The sequence below is a fragment of the Schistocerca piceifrons genome, chromosome X (assembly GCF_021461385.2).
Source record: "Schistocerca piceifrons isolate TAMUIC-IGC-003096 chromosome X, iqSchPice1.1, whole genome shotgun sequence".
Classification (NCBI taxonomy): domain Eukaryota; kingdom Metazoa; phylum Arthropoda; class Insecta; order Orthoptera; family Acrididae; genus Schistocerca; species Schistocerca piceifrons.
Genome location: NC_060149.1, coordinates 598540196 through 598560246, shown reverse-complemented (window position 1 = coordinate 598560246; position 20051 = coordinate 598540196). Strand labels below are relative to the sequence as shown.

The window sequence follows — 20051 nt, the reverse complement described above, 5'->3', positions numbered from 1 at the left end:
ATCAGGGCAAGACTTTGTGCTTACCCTGTATAATGCATCATATATAATGTAAAAATTAGTAACAAGTATACTTTTATGAATATGTAAAATGTATTTTGACAAAGCCAAACATGCTGAATGGCTAATAAATAAACATATTAACATATTATTCATAATGTCTTCTATCATTATTATTCTACATTATTATTGACTGTTGTTGGTTATTTGTGTTAGTAATTATGATGAAATTTCATAACTGGACCACAAGTATCCGTAGAAGCTGAGAAGTTTTTGTTACAGATTTTGACACATGTACTTCTTGAGCCAATGTAAAAGAAGGCCTGAAGGCCATAATCTGTTCTGGCTAACTAACCAATAAATAAATAAGAGAGTGAATTCTAAACTACTAATAGGTACATTCTGCTGATGTCATTTGAAAATATATGTAAAATCACAGATATAGAGAAAAAATGAGTAAATCTGAGGAAGAGACAAGTAACTAGACAAATGATCAGAACTTAAAATTGTGAAATTTTAATGAAGCAAAATATATACATAATTTCATTCATAAAAGGAAGTTGGTATTTAAACAGTATATTTAACATAAAGTGTTAACTTTTGTTAAGTAAATCATTTTCAAGGTTACTATCATATTCTATCACAAGTTTCTGTTGAGTAATTGGCTTCCCTGTAACCTAAAATGTTTGTTTTTCTATGCTCACTGACCTTCTCATAAATTTGTTTGTAATACTGAGGCAAAGGAGGAACATTTGCCAACTGAGATAAATTATCAACATAATTCCATTGCAGGTTACCCATTTTGTGCTGATAACGTTCTGGCATTCCCAATGATAACCGTAGTTGTAAATCTTCAGAAGTTTCACGTTCCATTTCAGCACGAGTTGGCAATCTTAATGTGCCATCAAGCACTTTCATACAAAATTTCACCTGAAAAATTCACAATAAATATCTAAAAATTAATTAGCATAACAGAGTATAATGTGGATCACTATACTGTGTTATAAATATTTGATATAGCGTAGGTAGTCGTTCATTACGTCATCCTTTAAGATTTTTACACTGTTGTGATCATCTATTTTAAAATTATGAAAAGTAAGAAACTGGAAGAATTATACCGTTTTAAAACTTAATTTCACTAGATTAACAGGCCAATCAAAAGATCTTAAAAGAAATAACTGATCATCTCAAGGGTTAGGTTAGGTTAGGTTAGGTTAGGGATCATCACCATTAAACTAATTCCAAAGGCTTAATACAAAATCTTTCTAGGACCACTACAAAAGCACAGCCCCATGTTACAGTTGAAAAGTGAGAATGGCGAAATGGCACATATTAATAAAGAATATGCTAGAATTATGAGAAAAGCATTAAATGAATGCCTTGACTAACACAGGGAACTTTTAAAATTTAACATGAACATCCCAATGCAAGCCAAACATGAACACACACACATCCCCCAACAGCTGTACATGTGGAAGCAACACTCAAGGGGCAGAAAAATTACAATTATTGTCGAGAAGCCCAAGCTTTTGCAGACATCTGTAAATATCAACATGACATGGTTCGGACATCCCTACACATGGCTCTATAAAAATTTAGGTAACAGAAAAACTGGATGGATATCTGCCATAATCCACTCTCTCCACAATAAGGAGATAAGGGCAATTGAGGTAACTACAAAGGTATCTTTCTTGGACAGCACATGCAATATTTTTCCCAGCATTCTACATGGATAATTAAACAACAAGTAGAGTGAGAATCAGGTAAATACCAGACAGGCTTCACCCTCTGGAGCAGCTGTGAAGCACAAATCATTATTTTAAAATTAGTCATGGCATGTTACAAGAAACATGACAAGCCTCTAGCACTAACATTTGTATATTTTAAGAAGACAGAAGACATTAAACATCTTAAAAATGGGTTCCTCTAAAACTTAGTCACATAAGCAGAACTCACCTTAACCCACACAAAATCTAAAGTCAATTTAAGAGGAGAGTTTTATAAACCATTTCTCATAACCACAGGCGTACAACTGGGTGACTGCATGTTACAACAGCTGTTCACCTGTGTGTTGAAATATTTAATTACAGGATGGCACAAGGTTAACCTTAAGAACACTAAAATTCAAAGACACAAAAACAAGATCTACATCTACATCTACATCCATACTCCGCAAGCCACCTGACGGTGTGTGGCGGAGGGTACCTTGAGTACCTCTATCGGTTCTCCCTTCTATTCCAGTCTCGTATTGTTCATGGAAAGAAGGATTGTCAGTATGCTTCTGTGTGGGCTCTAATCTCTCTAATTTTATCCTCATGGTCTCTTCGCAAGATATACATAGGAGGGATCAATATACTGCTTCACTCTTTGGTGAAGGTACGTTCTTGAAACTTCAATAAAAGCCCGTACCGAGCTACTGAGCATCTCTCCTGCAGTGTCTTCCACTGGAGTTTATCTATCATCTTCTGTAACGCTTTCGTGATTACTAAATGATCCTGTAACGAAGCGTGCTGCTCTCTGTTGGATCTTCTCTACCTCTTCTATCAACCCTATCTGGTACGGATCCCACACTGATGAGCAGTATTCAAGCAGTGGGCAAACAAGCGTAGTGTAACGTACTTCCTTTGTTTTCAGATTGCATTTCCTTAGGATTCTTCCAATGAATCTCAGTCTAGCATCTGCTTTACCAATGATTAACTTTATCTGATCATTCCATTTTAAATCACTCCTAATGCGTACTCCCAGATAATTTATGGAATTAACTGCTTCCAGTTACTGACCTGCTATTTTGTAGCTAAATGATACGTGATCTATCTTCCTATGTATTCGCAACACATTACACTTGTCTACATTGAGATTCAATTGCCATTCCCTGCACCATGCATCAATTCGCTGCAGATCCTCCTGCATTTCAGTACAATTTTCCATTGTTACAACCTCTCAATATACCACAGCATCATCCGCAAAAAGCCTCAGTGAACTTCTGATGTCATCCACAAGGTCATTTATGATATTGTGAATAGCAACGGTCCTACGACACTCCCCTGCGGCACACCTGAAATCACTCTTACTTCGGAAGACTTCTATCCATTGAGAATGGCATGCTGCGTTCTGTTATCTAGGAACACTTCAATCCAATCACACAATTGTTCTGATAGTCCACATGCTCTTACTTTGTTCATTAAATGACTGTGGGGAACTGTATTGAACGCCTTGCGGAAGTCAAGAAACACGGCATCTACCTGGGAACCCGTGTCTATGACCCTCTGAGTCTCGTGGACGAATAGCGCGAGCCGTGTTTCACACGACTGTCTTTTTTGAAATCCATGCTGATTCCCACAGAGTAGATTTCTAGTCTCCAGAAAAGTCATTATACTCATACATAATATGTGTTCCAAAATTCTACAACTGATCGACGTTAGAGATATAGGTCTATAGTTCTGTACATCTGTTCGACGTCCCTTCTTGAAAACGGGGATGACCTGTGCCCTTTTCCAATCCTTTGGAATGCTACGCTCTTCTAGAGACCTACGGTACATCGCTGCAAGAAGGGGGGCAAGTTCCTTCGCGTACTCTGTGTAAAATTGAACTGGTACCCCATCAGGTCCAGCTGCCTTTCCTCTTTTCATCGATTTTAATGGTTTCTCTATCCCTCTGTCATCTATTTCGATATCTGCCATTTTGTCATCTGTGCGACAGTCTAGAGAAGGAACTATAGTGCAGTCTTCCTCTGTGAAACAGCTTTGGAAAAAGACATTTAGTATTTCGGCCTGTAGTCTGTCATCCTCTGTTTCAGTACCATTTTGGTCACAGAGTGTCTGGACATTTTGTTTTGATCCACCTACCGCTTTGACATAAGACCAAAATTTTTTAGGATTTTCTGCCAAGTCAGTACATAGATCTTTACTTTCGAATTCATTGAATGCCTCTCGCATAGTCCTCCTCACACTACATTTCGCTTCATGTAATTTTTGTTTGTCTGCAAGGCTTTGGCTATGTTTATGTTTGCTGTGAAGTTCCCTTTGCTTCCACAGCAGTTTTCTAACTCGGCTGTTGTACCACGGTGGCTCTTTTCCATCTCGTACGATCTTGCTTGGCACATACTCATCTAACGCATATTGTACGATGGTTTTGAACTTTGTCCACTGATCCTCAACACTATCTGTACTGAAGACAAAACTTTTTTGTTGAGCCATCAGGTACTCTGAAATCTGCTTTTCGTCACTTTTGCTAAACAGAAATATCTTCCTACCTTTCTTAATATCTCTACTTACAGCTGAAATCATCGATGCAGTAACCGCTTTATGATCGCTGATTCCCTGTTCTGCGTTAACTGTTTCAAATAGTTCGGGTCTGTTTGTCACCAGGAGGTCTAATATGTTATCGCCACGAGTCAGTTCTCTGTTTAACTGCTCAAGATAGTTTTCAGATAAAGCACTTAAAAAAATTTCATTGGATTCTTTGTCCCTGCCACCCATTATGAATGTTTGATTCTCCCAGTCTATATCAGGCAAATTAAAATCTCCACCCAGAACTATAACATGGTGGGGAAATCTACTCGAAATATTTTCCAAATTATCCTTCAGGTGCTCAGCCACAACAGCTGCTGAGCCAGGATTTCATTCTTGAGACATCTAATAAGACACCAGGAAACTGAATCATCAGGAGACATCCAATTACCACGTCTGAGCCTGCTTTAACCGTGATCTTCAACCAAATTATTTCACATTTCGGATCTCCGTCAATTTCCTTTGATACTATTGCACTTCTTATCACTATAAACACGCCTTCCCCTTCACTGTCCAGCCTGTCTCTGCGGTATACACTCCAATCTGAGTTTAGGATTTCATTACTGTTTACGTCTGGTTTCAGCCAACTTTCTGTCCCTAGTACTATATGGGCATTACGACCGTTTATTAATGAGAGCAGTTCTGGGACCTTTCTATAGATGCTCCTGCAGTTTACTATTAGCACATTAATATTGTTATTCCCTGTTGCATTTTTCCTGCTCCTACCTTGCCGCGTCTCAGGAGGCATCTTGTCGAGCCTAGGGAGGGAATTCTCTAGCCTAAAAAACCCACATGTGCCCTCCACACATACTCCGCTACCCTTGTAGCCACTTCCGGCGTGTAGTGCACGCCTGACCTATTCAGGGGGACCCTACATTTCTCCACCCGATAGCGGAGGTTGAGAAATTTGCACCCCAGATCTCCGCAGAATCGTCTGAGCCTGTGGTTTAAGTCTTCTACTCGGCTCCAAACCAGAGGACCGCGACCGGTTCTGGGAACAATACTACAAATAGTTAGCTCAGAGTCCACCCTGCGAGCGAGGCTTTCCACCTTCGCCAATTCCGCCAACCGCCTGTACGAACTGAGGATGACCTCTGAACCCAGACGGCAGGAGTCATTGGTGCCGACATGAGCAACAATTTGCAGTCGGGTGCACCCAGTGCTCTCTATTGCCGCCGGCAGGGCCTCCTCCACATCTCGGATGAGATCCCCCGGCAAGCACACAGAGTGAACACTGGCCTTCTTCCCCGACCTTTCCGCTATTTTCCTAAGGGGCTCCATCACCCGCCTAACATTGGAGCTCCCAATAACTAATAAACCCCTCCCCCTGTGTGCCTGCTCGGACCTTCAAACAAACTGCTCGGGATTTACTGACAGCCTTGTTCTTCTATCCAAACACATTCAGGAAACCCAATAAGAAGTTAAATTGCTACACAAAATATAGCAGAAAATCAGGCTGAAAATGTTCTTTGGATAGCAACAAAATTAAAACACTACAAAAATAGTTATTAACCAGAAATACATATTCAAGTGAAACCATGTTCACAACAATTAACACAGCAGAAACAGACTGACTACTCATGATAGAAAGAAGAATAATCATAATGTCTATAATCAAAAAATGCCAAGAATACTATCAATGGAGACTAGGAAATTGAACCGATAATGAACACACTCAGGAAAAAAGGATTTCATTCTTGAGACATCTAATAAGACACCAGGAAACTGAATCATCAGGAGAATAACAGAAATTAGAGAACAGTTAGAGCAACATTAGATGGAAAAAAATGTTCACATGTATGTGAATTCCTAAGGGCCCAAACTGCTGAGGTCATCGGTCCCTAGATTCACACACTACTTAAACTAACTTATGCTAAGAACAACATGCACACCCATGCCTGAGGGAGGAATCAAACCTGTGGCAGGAATGGCCATGCAATCCGTGACATAGCACCTCTAACCGTGCAACCACTCCGTGCGGCCTGTAGATGGATTGTGGAAATCAAGGAACATATGAGGGAAGTACAAATTACAAAAGATGATTTAAAAAACAAAACAGACAGAACCAAGCAAATCAAAGAGAAAGAAAATAGACTTCAGACTATGATCAAAAAATAGACAATGGGAAGTGTGATCGCAGTTGGAGAAAGGAAGCTGAGATCTGAGAAAATGAAGTAGAACTCAGGCAACAGGAGACTGACAAAATCTTTTTGTAAAAGTGGCTAAGATGGCACAAAGAAGGCTACAAAATGTAAATACATAAACTGCAAATGCCTGTTTTGCATGAAAGCCATTATAATTGTACACAACTATGTACCCTTCAATCTGAAACTATCAGCAGTAATGCATTCACTTTTTTAAAAATCCACAGATGGGCATAGGACTTTTTTCCTAACAATCAAAACATATGAGGCTCTGAGAACCATAGGTGCCCAAAGTACAGAAACAAATTTTTGAGAAAAATACACTGATGGAAAAAAATTACACCACCAGTCAGGAGTTTTGGAACACAAATAGAAGTTGGTAGGCATGTTTCTACATCTGAAAGCTAGTGTCTATTAAAATTTCATACCAGATGCATAAGAGTGATGCTACTAGCACCACTATGAGGATGCAAATCATGTTTGGTTTAAATACGTGCTGTAATGCTCATGTGCATTAATTACCTTTGAGATTGGACATCGTGAGTTGCTTTTAGTCAAGAATGCTTTAAAGGTAACAAAGATGCCATTATCAACACCTCACTGAGTTTGAATGAGCTCATGTAATAGGGATAAGAGAAGCTGGATGTTCCTTCTGTGATATTGCAGAAAGATTTGGCAGGAACATAGCCAGATGCCCTGTAGCGTGCATTCCCCTGACCTCAAACCACTGGTATTTGCGATGTCAGTGGTGTCAAGCAAGAGCTCGTTGGAGGGCATGGAGGAGGCCTATTGTGTCTTCTGATTAAAACTGTTTGCCTTGGTGCCACTGATATCTGTGTGTTGGTTAGGAGGAGGCCAGTTAAGCACTTGAAGCCAGCCTATCTGTGTGCTAGACATGCTGGACTTATAACTGCAGTTATGATCTAGGGTGCGATTTCATATGACAGCAGGAGCACTCTCATGGTTATCCCACACACCCTGACTGCAAACTTGTATATCAAGCTGCTGATTTGACCTGCTGTGCTATCATTCATGAACAGCAGTCCAAGGGCTGCTTTCCAACAGGATAATGCTCACCCACATACCACTGTTGTAACCCAACATGCTCTAGAGAGTGTTGACATGTTGCCTTTGCTTGCTCCATCACCAGATGTGTTTCCAATCAAGCACATATGGGACAACTCCAGCGTCATCCACAAACAGCATTAATCATCCCTGTATTAACTGACTCAGGCACAACACGATGGAACTCCATCCCCAAACTGACACCTGGCACCTGTACAACACAATGCATGCACATTTGCATGTTTGCATTCAACATTCTGGTGGTTACGCTGGTTATTAATTTACCAGCATTTCACATTTGCAGTGACTTATCTCACACTTACATTAACTCGTTACCCTGTGATGTTAATATCTTACATGTGTTACATCTACAGCTATGTGATTACTCTGCTGTTCACAATGAAGCGCCTGGCAGAGGGTTCAATGAACCACCTTCAAGCTGTCTCTCTACCATTTCACTCTCAAATGGCACATGGGAAAAACTAGCACTTACATTTTTCTGTGCGAGCCCTGATTTCTCTTATTTGATCATGATGATCATTTCTCCCTATGTAGGTGGGTGCCAACTGAATGTTTTCACAATCAGAGGAGAAAACTGGTGATTGAAATTTCATGAGAAGATCCTGTTGCAACAAAAAATGCCTTTGTTTTAATGATTGTCACTCCAATTCACGTATCATGTCTGTGACACTATTGCCCCTACTATTTCATGATAATACAAAATGAGCTGCCCTTCTTTGTACTTTTTCGATGTCATCCGTCAGTCCCACCTGAAGCAGATTCCACACCGCACAGAAATATTCCAGAATAGGGCAGACAAGTGTGGTGTAAGCAGTCTCTTTAGTAGAGCTGTTGCACCTTCTAAGTGTTCTGCAAATGAATTGCAGTCTTTGGTTTGCTCTACCCACAATATTATCTACGTGATTGTTCCAATTTAGGTTATTTGTAATTGTAATCCTTAAGTATTTAGTTGAATTTACAGCCCTCAGATTTGTGTGACTTATCACATAATCGAAATTTAGCTGATTGCTTTTAGTACTCATGTGAATAACTTCGCACTTTTCTTTATTCAGGGTCGATTGCCACTTTTCGCACCATACAGATATCTTATCTAAATCATTTTGCCAGTCGTTTTGATTGTCTGATGACTTTACAAGATGGTAAATGACAGCATCATCTGCAAACAATCTAAGATGGCTACTCAGATTGTCTCCTATGTCGTTCATATAGATCAGGAACAATAGAGGATCTATAACACTTTCTTGGGGAATGCCCAATATTACTTCTGTTTTACTCAATGACTTTCCGTCTATTACTACAAACTGTGACCTTTCTGACAGGAAATCATGGATCCAGTCACACAACTGAGGCAATACTCCATAGGCACACAGTTTGGTTAGAAGACACTTGTGAGGAATGGTGTCGAAAGCCTTCAGGAAATCTAAAAATATGGAATCAATGTGACGTCTCCTGTCGATAGCACTTATTACTTCATGAGTATAAAGAGCTAGTTGTGTTTCACAAGAACAATATTTTCTGAATCAGTGCTATGTGTCAATAAATCGTTTTCTTTGAGGTACTTCATAATGTTCGAATACAGTATGTGTTCCAAAACCCTACTGCAAATCAATGTTAGTGATATAGGCCTGTAATTCAGCTGATTACACCTACTTCCCTTTTTGGGTATTGGTGTGACTTGAGCAATTTCCCAGTCTTAAGGTACAGATCTTTCTGTGAGCAAGTGATTGTATATAGTTGCTAAATATGGAGCTATTTTATCAGCATACTCTGAGAGGAATCTGACTGGTATACAATCTGGACCAGAGGCCTTGCCTTTATTAAGTGATTTAAGCTGCTTCGTTACACCGAGGGTATCTACTTCTATGTTTCTCATCTTGGCAGATGTTCTTGATTGGAATTAAGAAATATTTACTTTGTCTTCTTTGGTGAAGGAGTTTCAGAAAACCGTGTTTAATAACTCTGCTTTAGTGGCACTGTCATCAGTGACTTCACCATTGTTATCAGCCGTGTAGGTATTTATTGTGTCTTGCCACTGGGGTGCTTTATGTATGACCAGAATCTCTTTGGGTTTTACGCCAGAGTTCAAGACAGAATTTCGTTGTGGAAATTATTAAAAGCATCTCGCATTGAAGTACGTGTCATATCTCAAACTTCTGCAAAACTTTGCCAATCTTGGGGATTTTGCGTTCTTTTAAATTTGGCACGCTTTTTTCATTGCTTCTGCAACAACGATCTGACCCGTTTCATGTACCATGGGGGATCAGTACCATCACTTATTAATTTACATGGTATATATCTCTCAATTGCTGTCGATACTATCCCTTTGAAAACATTCCACAACTTTTCTACACTTATGTGATCAGATTGGATGGAGTGAAGACTGTCTCTTACAAAGGCATCAAGAGCATTTTTATCAGCTTTTTTTAAATATATATACTTTGTGTTTCTTTTTGATGGTTGTAGGTGTTACGGTATTCAGACTAGCAGCAACTGCCTTGTGGTTGCTAATCCCTTTATTCGTCACAATACTCACTATTTGTCCAGGATTATTTGTTGCTAAAAGGTCAAGTATTCTTTCGCAACCATTTATGCATTGAGTGGGCTCATAAAGTAATTGTTCAAAATAATTTTCTGAGAAAGCATTCAGTACAATTTCAGATGACATTTTATGCCTGCCACCGGCTTTAAACATACAATTTATCCAGCATATCGAGGGTAGATTGAAGTCACCAATGACTATAATTGTATGAGCAGGGTACTTATTTGAAATGAGACTCAAGTTTTCTTTGAACTGTTCAGCAACTATATCTTCTGAGTCGGGGGGTCGGTAAATCGATCCAATTACTAGTTTATTCTGATTGTCAGGTATAACCTCTACCCATGCTATTTCACGTGAACTATCTACTTCAATTTCACTACAAGGCAAACTACCTCTGACAGCAATAAATACTCCTCCACCAACTGTATTTAATCTATCCTTTCTGAACACTGTTAGATCCTTTGAAACAATGTTGGCTGAACTTATTTCTGGCTTTAGTCAGCTCTCTCTAACTACAACTATTTGAGCTGTGCTTTCTATTAGGGCTTGGAGCTCTTGTTCTTTCCCAACACAGCTATGACAATTTACAACTACAATACCAATCATTTCTACAACTACCTTACTGTGTTTTATCTACCCAATCTTAGATGGACGTCCCTTCTGTGGTTCCCTGAGACCCTCTAACCTAAAAAAACCACCCAGTCCCTTTCACCCCCCCCCCCCCCCCCCACCCCTCGCTACCCATTAGCCACCTCCTGTGTGTAGTGGACTCCTGACCTATTAAGCGGAACACAGAAACCCACCACCTGATGGCGCAAGTCAAGGAATCTGCAGTCTACATCTTCACAGAACTGCCTGAGCCTCTGATTCAGACCCTCCACTCAGCTCTGCACCAAAGGATCACAGTCGGTTCTATCGACGATGCTGCAGATGGTGAGCTCCACCTTAATCTCAGAAGCAAGACTGACAGTCTTTACCATTTCCGCTAGCCACCCGAAACCAGACAGAATCTGCTCCGATCCAAAGCAACACACATCGTTGGTACCAACATGAGCCACCACCTGCAGTTGGCTGCACCCTGTACTCTTCATGGCATCTGGAAGGACCCTTTCCACATCCGGAATGACTCCCCCCGGAATGCAGAAGGAGTGCACACTGGCTTCCTTCCCCTCCTTGGCAGACATGTTCCTAAGGGGCCCCATTACACGCCTAGGGTTGGAGCTCCCAACTACCAGCAAACTCACCCTCTGTGAATGCCCAGACCTTGTGGGCTGAGAAGCTTCCTCTGGAATAGAATGGACGACTGCATCCAGACACATTGTCAGCCACAGATAATGCCCAAAACCTGTTCGTCAAACAAACCGTGGAGGCCCTACAATCGGCCCCTCAGAAAGTTTTTCACTGCCTGCCAGACTTTGGAATGATCTCCCACTTGACTACGGGTGAGGGGTCAACCTCAGTGCAGGCAGTACCAGGGGCAGCCACAGCAGTGGACCAATTGAGGGACACATGGGACGTGCTCAACATCCCCCACACACGCGCGTTCGATCCCCCACAGTGACGTCCGTGTGACAGAAGCCAAAGCCGCCTGGAGCTGTGAGCGAAGGGTTGCCAACTCAGCTCGCATCTGCACACAACAGTCACAGTTACTATCCATTACTGTAGTCATTCCTGTTAGAAGCTCGTAAAAACATGTAACAAGTGAATTGCATAGTCGCCTTATTAGTAGCAGGAACTAGCAGTGCACTCTCGCTGACGGTCTAACCCGACACTGAGCTGTTACAACCAAGCAAACAAAAGCCTGTACAATACGAGGGTCGATACAATGGTCAATAGCAATGGCCTACCTAGACAAATATATTCCTGAAATTTCATAATTCTATGTAAACTTTTTTTTTTTTTTTTTTTTTTTTTTTTTTTTTTTTTTTTTTTTTTTTTTGTACTGAAATTTTTTCCTCATCAGTGTAGATGTTTGTGAAAATCTAATTTATCAACAAATCATCACAGTCATAGGTCTGAATTGCTTTTTAATCAAATATCAAATCTCAATGTCTTATACTACCTACAAAATATAATTTACCCTCTTTATGTTATGAAATATTAATTAAAATTTAAGATTATATTTATTTTTTACGTTAATTCACAACATTACCACATATAGGATATTGGCAATAACATCTTTTGACAGTTATTAAGTTTGTAATTAATGTGAAACTAAAATCAGAACATAAAGAACAGATACTAAATGCAGCGCGGCCAAACACACACACACACACACACACACACACACACACACACACGATTATGATCTTCTCCAACACTTCATGGTCCTCATTATCATTTTCATTAAGCACATTCTGAGGCCTGAGGTTCAGATAAAAATGCCAGTACTCCTCCGATTATGAAATATTACTACTACATAAGTGATATAGGCACTAAATTATGTTGTCAACCCTTGATAACAACTCAGCAGCACAGAGCAACAAAATTATGCTGTGTGCTTTGGGCCTATATGGAAATGAATATCCAAGAAATCGATGGGAAAGCTTTTTGTGAGTGTTCACATCTGCAGTGTGGGGCTACAGATATAGATAAAACTGGTTCACCATAAGAGCAACAGATATCAGGAGCATAAACAAATGCCACAATCTCAAAATCGATGATGGTATACTTTAGGCCCTTATGGTTCTCAGTGCCTCATATATTACCAAAATAGTTACATTTTTACTGACAGATGGAGCTGTGGTGTTTCTGAAACTGTCATCCATCATTATTTATACTATTGATTCAGAAACTAAACTTCTGATTTGGAGAAATGCACAGTTCTACAGTTTCATTTGGTTTACTCGTCCAGATATAACGAAAAATACACTAATCAGTATGTTATTTCCTTTAACATTTTTTCTTGTGTTTATTGGTGGCTAAATGCCAGAGAAAACCTCCTTTGTGTATTTTCAGACTTTTTTGCGAAGTGGCTTGGTGTTTCCAAAGCAGGCACCTGTAACTACTCCTATGAGGTATTAAATCAAAGTTACAAGAAGAGCTATAACTCAGAGGTTTCCTTAAGATTTCATAACTATTGTTCTTCCAGGTATCTGCACCTTGATTGAAGAAGAAGAAAGAAATACCTTCCAATGTATACTGCTCCTCCAGTGAAATTCTAAACAACAACTAAAATAGCATTAAATTCAAAATTCAAATAATTATCCCCAGGGTAAGGAAATATTGTTGTTTATTATATTCCCTCATCAGCATAATAGCAGCCAAGGTGGTTAACAGTAGTTGTGGCAAATGGTGAAATGATTTACCTTGATTTAAAATATTAAATCCATTTAATGTTCCATTTTAAATGATAATTAGTCTCAATATTTCAAATTATTCAGCAATTATTCAGCATTACATCCAGATGTAAGTGAATGATCAGAGTTGCCACAGATTTCCTGTGATGTTGCAAAGTTGCAGCTACACTAGTGGTACAAAGAGCATGTTTCTGTAGCCAATATTTTACATGAGCAGTTCTGTGAACCATAAGATACTAGAGACAATGCAATGGCTGAACTTCAGCCTACAGGCCTGTGTGCCAAAGCAGCACAAAAATTCCAACCATTTCTATACATAGGGTCATGGGCTAAACCATAGGTATGAATAATGTATAATTACAGTGACGGCTACCTACACAAAGCCTAAGAGCTGGGTGGTCATTTGGATGATCCTCCTCTGCAGCAGCAATCATTTTATTTCTTCTACCTAAAGCACACTACACTTTCAAAAGCTCATAATATGTTTTTATGATTACTTTTGTGCTCTTTTATACATATTTCGATAAGAATTGAGGCTTCTGATAGCATTGTTTTGGCAAAGAAATCTGAACATGCACATCAAATTACTGAGGAGTAACTTTTAGAGCATAATGTTGGATTAAGTAGTGCTCCTTCTGTTGCTGAAAGTGACTCTGTCAGAAAAATTAATTTAATTTCAGTCCATCTTCTTATGACATACCGAATGAAGTCTGCACTGATCCAGTTGTCTCATGTATTGTGAAATGACCAAAATAGGCTAGATAGGCTAGATAGAAAGGAAGATAAATACAGAAATAGTAAAGCGTAATAAATGCTTCATAAAAGAAACAGGAGTAAAGGAAAATTAAATTTAGAATACACATCAACAAACACAACTTTTATTTCATAAATGTATTTTAAGGCTAGGTATTAGGAACTGAATAAAGAGATTGTCCACAAAAATGTACTTTATTGACAGATGGACTAGAATAGAATGCAATGTTATAGGCAGATAAATGGTTACTATGAAAATATATAGTAGCCTCAAGGAAATGAATGAATGAATATTTGAAAAGGCTGAAACCAAGTATTTTATGCTTTCTGTTGTTTATAACTGCAGAAACTATAAAATCAGGTGGATAAATAATTGGAAATAGAGTTCATGAGCGATTCCAGGTCTGGGATAAATTTTTCCACTGAGTCTTATATTAAATCCAGTTCAATTAGAACTTTCCCAGGTTAACTAAAATATTTGATTCCAAAGAAATTGTGGTCAGACTTGGTTGATTCTCTTACTCAAATTATATATTTCTCATCTATAGATACGTCTCGATGTTTCTGACTGTCAAAAAAAATTCTGTCAATATATTTTTATTGTTTATATTGACATATTTCATAATACTGCTCTTATACATTGAAAACAATTACTCAAAATTTTATAAGTATTTGAACCAAAATGAAGTCTAAATTAATACAATAATGTATATTTTTCATTGCTGTCTTCAAACAATATACCTTTCTTCATTTATAATTTTGGTTCAAATGGCTCTGAGCACTATGCGACTTAACTTCTGAGGTCATCAGTCACCTAGAACTTAGAACTAATTAAATCTAACTAACCTAAGGACATCACACACATCCATGCCAGAGGCAGGATTCGAACCTGCGACCGTAGCGGCCGCTCGGTTCCAGACTGTAGTGCCTAGAACCGAACGGCCACTCCGGCCAGCCCATTTACAATTTTATTAATTTTATTATTGATTGTAAAATCAATTTTATAAAATAACAGGAACCTTCTTTTTCTCATACTGTCAAAATTTTCAACCTCTCTTTATTAATCATTAAGCTTATAGTTCATCACTTACATAACTGTTTTCAGAAAACAATGTATAAATTAAAAATGAAAAACAATTTCAATTAAGACAGTCATTTTATCATTGATTTGGACTGTTTCCTTTTTGAGAAAGTACTGGAATCTGGGTGCATAACATATATATGATTTTTGGCGCCAAGTATGTCAGAGTTAGTCAGAGTGGTGATAGAGTTGCATCAGATATTGTTAAGACAGTGTCAGATAAACAGCAAAGTGGGGTTGGCATTTGCAGAGTTTGGTACATGCTGCTCTCAGGCCCACTATGTTCTTTGTATGGTGCAAGAAAGTTGCACAATGAACTTCTGAAGAAGTGGTATTTATTTAATTGTAAAATGTGTTTCAAGAATAAAAATAAAAGAAGAAAATGGTTAATAGCAGCATAATGTTCCAGTGACTTGTCATTTGGAAAAACCCTGAAAAAAATATTTTCAATAGATTACATGGGAGCAAAGGAAGCAGCCCTGACACTGAGCACAACTTTGCAAGGTAAGTACTATTTATCCACAAATATAATGTACTTTCTATTACAATTTAGTTTAAATGTAGTCTAAACTATGAAATAGTTCATACAATGTAAGAATAAATATTAGAATTCTTCATAATGTATGGACATTTAAGTAAGGGATTGCAATATAGCCTACTATCTGCTCTTCACAGTAGTCCTGCTCCCCAAGCAAAGACATAGCCACAAATGCCGACAAATAACTATCCTGTTCTCTCCCTTTTGACACAAAATGTGAGACTGAAATAATCTCTCCATGAGTGGTTCACACAGTAATACTGAAATTAATTATATGTTTATACATATCCAGACAAATTTAATAGTTCCATTTACATAAGAAATAGGTGACCAAACTAGAGCAAGAACACTGAAAGACAAAGCTTCTGCTGTTTACCATGAATATTTAGGAACAACTACAAATGTAAACTCATCTGTGATTAAAAAACTCAATTGTTTTTAAAAGACTTCATATAGTCATTTTATTCACAATTTCCTTAATGGAGCACTGTTTACTGAAGAACGCACTTTTCCATTTGAAATGATGACTTCTTCTGATACAGTCAGTATACTCCTCTGCACCAACAATTCAGTCCATCTTCCAATAACCAGAAAAATATTGTTTTAAGCAACTTTTGGGCTTAAAAGTCCAATAGTTCTTAGATTGTGAGGAAACTGGAAGATCTATTGCTGAGCATACCATTGAGAAATTGACAGACGTTTATTAAAGCTTGGCATCTCAACTGCTTTTCACTTGAGCTAATTTGGTATCTCTGTGCCCATACTGCAATCAGCACCCCACAGAACAAAATAAATTTTAATACTAATTTAAAACCAATGGATAGGTTTTCAGTACATCTAAAAGAGAGGCAATTTTTCTGAGATGAAAACTGTAATTAGCTTAGTTATAAATGAAACAAGGAGTCTGCATGTTAATTAAAGGCAATATGGCAAATGCCATAATGAAGAGGAACTTGAGGCAAATCATTTTGTTTTTGCCCTTAGCAGGGAACAGCATCCAGATTCATGTCAGCGGATGACATAAGAGGTGCAACCATGGGATAGAAGAGAGATGTGAAGTCATAGTGTGGCTTGAAGGTGGCCATGTTGAGGTTATGTACAGAGCTCCAGGATTATTCTACAACATTGGCATATGTGGACATCTGGTTTCCAGACGTGGGGATCCAAGGGAAGCCCAGCACATCCCATAGCATGGCAGGCAGTAAAAGACTTTGCAGGGGCCAATTGGAGGGCACCCCTGGTTCATTTGATGAACAGGTTTCAGGTGCTGACTGCATGTGATAAACTTCCTGAGCCAGAGGCAGTTGTTTGCTGTGTTCCAGGGGAAGCCTCTTGGCCTGCAAGATCTGGGCAGTCACAGAGGGTAGGTTTACTGGCACTTGGGAGCTTCAATGTTAGGTGCATAATGGGTCCCCTTAGGGATATGGCTGCCCAGGAGGGGAAGGAATGCAGTGTGCACTCTGCATGCATACCAGGAGGAGTCATTCCTGATGTGGAATGGGTGCTTGCAGATACCATGAAGAGCACAGTGCGCAGCATGGTGACCCATGTTAGTACTAACAATTCCTGTCACTATGGATTGGGTGAGATTTTCTTTGGTTTCAGGCAGCTAGTTGAAATAGTAAGGGCTGACAGTCCTGCTTGTGACATGTAAACAGAGACCTGTGACATTGTTGACATGATCAACTGTGGACCTTTGGTACAGAGCCAAGTGGAGGGTCTAAATCAGTGGTTCAGATAGTTCTGTGACTGCGTAGGCTGCAGATTCCTCAACTTGCAGTCAGTTTCAGGGTTCCACCTAATAGGTCAGGGGTCCACCGCACACAGGAAGTGGCTACACTGGTAGCAGGGTCTTTGTGGAGGAGACTGGGCAGATCATTCCTAGTGCTAGAACTCTTCCTCATTATCAGTTTTATTATATGGGTTCTGTGCACCCAAATTCACTGTAGATGTAAAATGTAACTTCTATCAATATCCGAGCAGCAGTTGTCTGGTGAATAATATGGGTGAAACAGTTATAAACATGGAACCTTTTAGGCGTGGCCCTCCTTCTTGGTTTATATTTAACCATTAAGTGTTCACAATTAGTTACATTTCTTTTCCATTTTCACATACTTTACACTGAAGAATTATTTCAATAAAATGTAATTGGATGTAGTAATATGGGAATAACTGTTCTGTACTTGATCATCTCACAATGGTATTGTGTCTCTACCAAGTGTAGAAATCAGTTGCTAACAGCTGATGTTGTATACCATTTGTATGTAAAAGAATAACACAAATAATAATTAGCCTAGTATTATAGATATTTGTTGCTTACCCCTAACTTGGCTGTAGGATTTGTTACTCTAAATACTTTGTGCCACAGTTAACTGTAAACCCCTCCCTTATATTGACACCCCATATGAGCTCTCGCTGGTGCAACTGTGTTTTACAGTCCCCTGCCACTTGCTAGGCTGGATCACCATGGGTGCAGACCCTCTTACAGCAGTGTCAATGCTATTGGTTGCTGCCACAGACTCATCAATGCACCCAGAAACTGCCAGCATGCCAGATCAGCCGCTGCCTCCACACTGCCTTCATCGACTCTAACCACAGTCACCACCCTGTCACTACTTCCACCCTCACAATGTCACTTCAGCATAATGACTCAAAGACACACTTTTTTTCTCCATTTCTGTAAAGTTTTTGGGCTCATTTCACAATGGAATTCATGTAGATGATTTTATAATAACAGTTAATATTACTGCAATTTGTACCCCTTGAACCACTTTAAAGAATTTTGCTCAAGCAGTCCCCAACAGAATAAGACCCATAGTAAATGGCAGAAATCTGTCCAAAGGAGCCCTTTATCTTTTGATACCAACTGATGTTATGTTATTGATGTTTCTGGATTCATTTGACCTGTAAAATGGCTCCTGTGTAAGGGGAGGGGTGTGCATAGTGAGCAGTTAGACTTAGCAGAACCAGAATTTTACTGCACTATACAAGGTGTATTAAAACAAACCATCTGATCTTAAAAAATCATAACTGTTATGTTATTTGAGATATGTGCGTCAACAACATGCTGTTGGAAAGAGCAAACTCTCAAGTTTTACATGGTCCCTGCTAGACGTCAAATGGATTCACTGTAGTTTCACAAGGAGTCCACAGAAATCGATTCGCCATGCAGCTCGACAGCTCAGTACACCCCCGATGCCCATCTGGCATGTGTTGCATTGATGTTTACACATGGAGCCATACAAATTCAGCTACTGCAAGCTCTTTGTGAAGGTGACAAACAACAAGGTGTGGATGTCTGCAATTTTGTTCTTGGCAAGATGGGGGATGACAGTTTTCTTCCATGCTTAGTGTTTAGTGACAGGGTAACATTCCATTTAAATGGAAAGGTAAACTGTCATAATGTCAGAATATGGAGTACGGAACAACCACATGAAGTTGCACAACATGAGAGGGACTCTCCAAAATGTAATGTGTTTTGTTCAGTTCCATAGGAAAAGGTGTAGGGTGCATTTTTCTTTGTCGAGAAGACTGTTACAAGAAGCACGTATCTAAATATGCTTGATAACTTTCTTTCTCACAGTGGGAGACTGATTCAAATGACTTCATTTACCAACAGGATGGGGCACTGCCACACTGGCATCTGGATGTGTGGGAATTATTAAATCAAAGGATTACTGAACGACAGATTTGTCGCACTGGACCAAATGATTCAGCCTTACATTATTGGCCTCCAACGTCATCGGACCTGACTGTATGTGATTATTTCTTGTGGGAGTTTATAAAAGAGTCTGTTTATGTGCCTCCATTACCAACAACAATGATTGAACTGAGACGTCACATAACAGCAGCTGTGGAAGCTGTAACTCAAGACACGCTTGCTGTAGTGTGGGAACAATTTGAATACCGCATTGAGGTATTCTGTGCACCTCATGGGGAGCATATCAAACACCTATGAAAAGATATGAAAAAAAATTTTTTGAGTTTGCTGCTCATCAAAAACAGAAGTCACTGAACATGTTTATTACTTTCAGAAATACAGACATGCCAAATTGGATTATTCTTTTTGATACACCCTGTATTTTATGATTTCAGTGCTGTGTTCCATCATGAGATGGTGGGTATACCAGGGCATGTGCTTACCAGATATTACTAGATGTTTCCCTGCCCATGCCTGGTTCATGTGGGTAGCATTCCCACAGCAGGTATTGCTGACAGGGGACACTATTGCTGACAGTATGACGCCTTGGGGTACCCCTCTGCCAACTAATAAGAAAGCTGGAAACTGTCATGTGAGGGATGTAGAGCAGGCTGGTGAGAGGCAT

General features: G+C 39.2%; 1 protein-coding gene across 4 annotated transcripts in view; it reads right to left on the bottom strand.

Annotated features, from left to right (window-relative positions):
- Positions 1-497: 497 nt before the first annotated feature.
- LOC124721759 (flavin-containing monooxygenase FMO GS-OX5-like) overlaps positions 498-20051 on the bottom strand; it is a 224117-nt gene continuing 204563 nt past the window's right edge. For all 4 annotated transcript variants that reach the window (XM_047246863.1, XM_047246861.1, XM_047246860.1 and 1 more), the window contains exon 8: positions 498-927. In XM_047246863.1, coding sequence (XP_047102819.1) covers positions 628-927 — 300 coding nt within the window. In that variant the 3' untranslated portion in view covers positions 498-627. The remainder of the gene's footprint in view (positions 928-20051) is intronic.